Source organism: Elephantulus edwardii, unplaced genomic scaffold (assembly GCF_000299155.1).
Source record: "Elephantulus edwardii isolate Elephantulus edwardi_28Jun2011 unplaced genomic scaffold, EleEdw1.0 scaffold00068, whole genome shotgun sequence".
In the NCBI taxonomy this organism is placed as follows: Eukaryota; Metazoa; Chordata; class Mammalia; order Macroscelidea; family Macroscelididae; genus Elephantulus; species Elephantulus edwardii.
In genome coordinates, this window is record NW_006399818.1 from 14,213,169 (window position 1) to 14,217,396 (window position 4,228).

The 4,228-nt window shown below is 40.7% G+C and overlaps 1 protein-coding gene across 1 annotated transcript in view; it reads left to right on the forward strand.

The window, feature by feature from the left end:
- STAB2 (stabilin 2) overlaps nt 1-4,228 on the forward strand; it is a 251,479-nt gene that overhangs the window by 65,683 nt on the left and 181,568 nt on the right. The window contains exons 8-9 of the mRNA XM_006888578.1: nt 789-985; nt 2,807-2,940. Of these exons, the coding sequence (XP_006888640.1) occupies nt 789-985; nt 2,807-2,940 (331 nt within the window). The remainder of the gene's footprint in view (nt 1-788; nt 986-2,806; nt 2,941-4,228) is intronic.

A 4,228-nucleotide genomic window follows, 5' to 3' on the forward strand; every position in this document is an offset into this window, starting at 1 on the left:
ATTTATTTATTTTTTACAACATCCATAATGGAAGGCATTCTAAATGAAATGTTTATTGTTAGGGGCTGTCAAATCAGCTCCAACTCATAGCAACCTTATGTACAGTAGAACAAACCCCTACCAGTATATACCAATATGTCCCAAAGTGGGGGTCTCTGTTAGTGCAGTTGAGGGATTAACACAGTTTTACAAGTCTCCACTAGACGGCAGCATGTACTCAAGGGGGATAGGAGGTTCCCGCTATACCCCAGAAATGGAAAAAGCACTGCAGAGTCCTTTGGTTATGAAAGAGAAAATTAGTTACTATAGCTAATGCTTGGATTGGAGTCTGGTCCTCTTATAAATCTTACAAACATTAGTGTTTTCTTTTATGCTATTTTTTTTATTTAAGCCTACATAAAACATTGAAAATTAATGTATTAATACAGCATTTTTACTTATAAACTCTGGTGCTGCTGTTAATTGTCTTCAAGTCAGTTCCAATTTACAGTGACATTATATGAGCTGACTGAAACTGCTCCACAGGGCTGGAACCTTCTGGAAGGAGATTCTCAGATCTTAACTTCAAGATGCCTCTGGGTGTATTTAACTGCCAACCTTTGTTAGTGGTGATGATTATATGTAAATCTGTTTGGGGAGGTGGGAGTTGTCAAGTAGAGTGGGGAAATGAATGTTTGTTGCCTTCTCAAAATTACTGCATTGCATTTGTGACTTTGCAGCTCTGTCACAGTCCCCTCTCCAGCCCCTAAGTGTGATAACTGCCTCTGGTTTTATCTTTGTTTCTTAAGCCATCAACCCGTGTTTACAAAGCATATGCCACCCTCATGCTCGCTGCACATATCTGGGACCGAATCGGCACAGCTGTACATGTGAAGAAGGCTACCGTGGGGATGGCCAAGTGTGCCTACCGGTAGACCCCTGCCAAGAAAACTTTGGAAACTGCCCCACGAACTCAACAGTGTGCAAATATGATGGGCCTGGCCAGGTGAGCTTCCGCTGTGGGCAGCTGATGAGGCTAGAAGAAGGAGGGCACCAGCCAAAGCTGACAGTGGGCCAGAGGTCTAATTATCCCCCATGCACTCACTTCTGACTTATTTTCCAGAAGCTCCTTTCTTCCCCCACCACCATGTACACAGGTTCCTCCTTTGAGCTTACACCTTCCCAGCTTCCTAGCAGAGTCTGACCTATCATGCTCTCTCATCTCTCACAGACCTGTAAGTTGATTGGCAAAGGACATAGAAAATCCAGAATGATTTACATGTTAACTGCCAACCACCTCATGGGTCAAGTTTTTATTAGCTTGGATCTCCCATCTCCCATTCTCTTTGACTCCTTCTCAAGTTAAAAGGGGGTTCTTTAGAAACAAAAATAGCCTGACTTCAGGAAAACTGAAGAACATCAGGTAGTACTGACAGATTATAAGGAACACTGAAGATCTTCTGGGGTGAGATATGACCCCTTTAAGTCACATCATTGCCTGGATTTGCTGGCTCACCTTGACTCCACACAGGTGAGAATCGGCATTGTTGAAGGACCTCTGCTGTGGAATCCAGTCTAAAGAGCCCTTCCCCTAACATCTCCTACACTCACCAAATATTTAGTGTGTGTCTACTGTGTCCTTAACTACACAGAGTCTTGAGTGGAAGTTACCTATTTCCAGAAGGATAATGCTATAAGGAGGAAAGGCTTTAAGGCTTGATTCAAACACAGCCATCTGCTCCCTGCAGTCTGATCTGAACCCTAGAAAGAAGGTTGTTGAAGCCCCTACAGAGACTCAACCAGATCTCACCTCTATGGAATAATGGCATGAAAAACAATGTATATGAACTTTGTATGTAAACCAGTATCAACTAATTTAAAAAAAAAGTATACCATTCAACATTTCACCTAACAGAACCTGAAGCAGGTTTGGAGAGAAATTCATGGGGCTGAATTTCCATCCTCAGAGTCCTCAAGATGAAAACTCTTAGGGAAAGGCCACATTACATGCGAGGAACCAAGAATTTGAGAATGATATGAAAATGTCTTTTGTTTCTTCACAAACCTGCCCCAAGGCACACCTTTTCAAGACCTAGGCAGCCTCCATGGTTCATACAGAAGCAGTGCATTATTCCACAGCAGGTTTCTCAACCTGAGCACTATTGACATCTGGGATCAGGTGGATCTTTCTCAGGCCAGGCTGTCCTACCCTGTCCTTGGCCTTTATTCAACAGATACTAGGAACACCATGCTCCTCCAGTTTGTCAATTAACAATGTCTCCAAACATTACCCAGTGTCCCCTGGGTTGAGATCGCTGGTTGAAAACCACTGTCCTGGATAGTTGTACCTCTATCTGAAATTCAAATTCCACTCAACTGTACACAATCTAAACTCAAAAAGTATAGAGTAAAGGAGCTCTGGTGGCCTAGTGGCAAGAAGCTGCACTGCAATCCCAGAGGTATGCTTTTCAAATCCACCAGATGCTCTGCTGGAGAAGGAAAGGCAATCTTCTTCTGTACCAGTCAGATCTGATTTGACGGTATACACACAAAAAAAGAAATAAAATTTAAAAAATTACAGAGCCAGCAAAGCCAAGGGTTAGAAAACTGAAAAGCTAACCTTTGAAAAGAAAAGTGTATGAACTTGCCAACAGTGAGATATGCCAATATGATGACTACATCTGAGTACCTTGATATTTTAAGTTAAGCAGAAGTTTCAGGCTTACTTAGAGTTCATTTTTAAGGCAAAACACATGCATAGATTTAAAATGAATATCAGTCCATGTGCCTAACTAGAATCCTCTTTTTCTCTCCCTGTGGTCTAAAGTCTCACTGTGAATGCAAGGAACACTATCAGAATTTTGTACCTGGAGTGGGATGCAATATGACCAATATCTGTGAATCAAAGAACCCCTGTCATAAGAAAGCAAACTGCGCCACCATCACACCAGGCCAGACTGAGTAAGTCTTGTCAAGTCTTCATCATCTTTTCCCATTAAAGTCCTAGCTAGAAATTCTTGAAGAACAAGAAACAGGTCTTCTTTGTCTTGTATCCACTTTCCACTTCATGTATTATTGATTGTCGTCGAGTTGAGCACGACTCATAGCGACCCTATGAACAAAAGGCCTGAAGCCTTTCTGTAACTATCATTTGTTAAAGCTCATAAGAGTTTCCAGAGGCATGTTGTTTAGGAAGTGGGTGCCACTCCTGCTTCCAACCGTTTCATAGTGCAATCCAAGGAATAAAATTATTATTGATGTTGTTGTTAGGTGCCATGGAGTAGCCTCCACTTCATGCAACATAAACAGAATGAAGCCCTGCACAGCCCTGCACCGTGCCCACAGTCTCCATCTGACTTTCACATTCACATAAAGCTACCAAAAGCACCATGGCTTGGGTCAGGCACACCTTAGTCTTTAAGATGGCATCTTTGCACTTTAGCACTTAAAAGAGATCCTTGGCAGCAGATATACCCATCATAATACTTCACTTACTTGACTTCATAGTAAATATTCAATAAATCTTTGTTAAACCAACAAATCATTCAACAATTATTTCCTTTATAATGCCCATTAGAACACTCTAGAATGTTGGCTTGCCCTGAAAACCCATTTTAAATGCTCAGAGCATGGGTGGAGGAAGCCATTGTCACCGAGAAAACAAATATCTGCTGAGATTATAAGAATTTGACCTTTAACAAATGTGTCTGCCTCTTCACTCATGAACTATTACCCATATGTGGCACAAAACAAGTCTGGATAATGTCTACTAAGTATTTCCTGGACTCCAGTTTTGAAAGAGTCTGTACAGAAAAATATTATTAAACTCTCGAAACAGAGGAGTTATCCTGAGTATAAAAAGGCAGAGATATTTCGTGTTTAAGACCTCCAAATTAGAAAAAAGAAAAATAAATGTATTGGACTGATTGAGAACGGATGATTCATCAAGGCTATTGCCCTGAGATACTTTCCAATCCCTGAATGAAAACTAGTCCCTGAGGACATCTTGTACCTAAGCAACAAGATAGTTCAAAAAAATATTCAACTCACACATGAATTTTCTGTTCCTTTTCTTAAAAAAAAAAAAAATCACCTCTAGGAGATCAAACCAAAAACAAACAAAAAAAAAACAATGACTTTAAAACAAAGTTGAGACAATAAGGGGCCAAGGAATATAGATCAAAGGAAACAGAAATACCAGAATGAAAATGATGAGAATATCCATGTAAACTCTGTTGTTGTTGTTGTT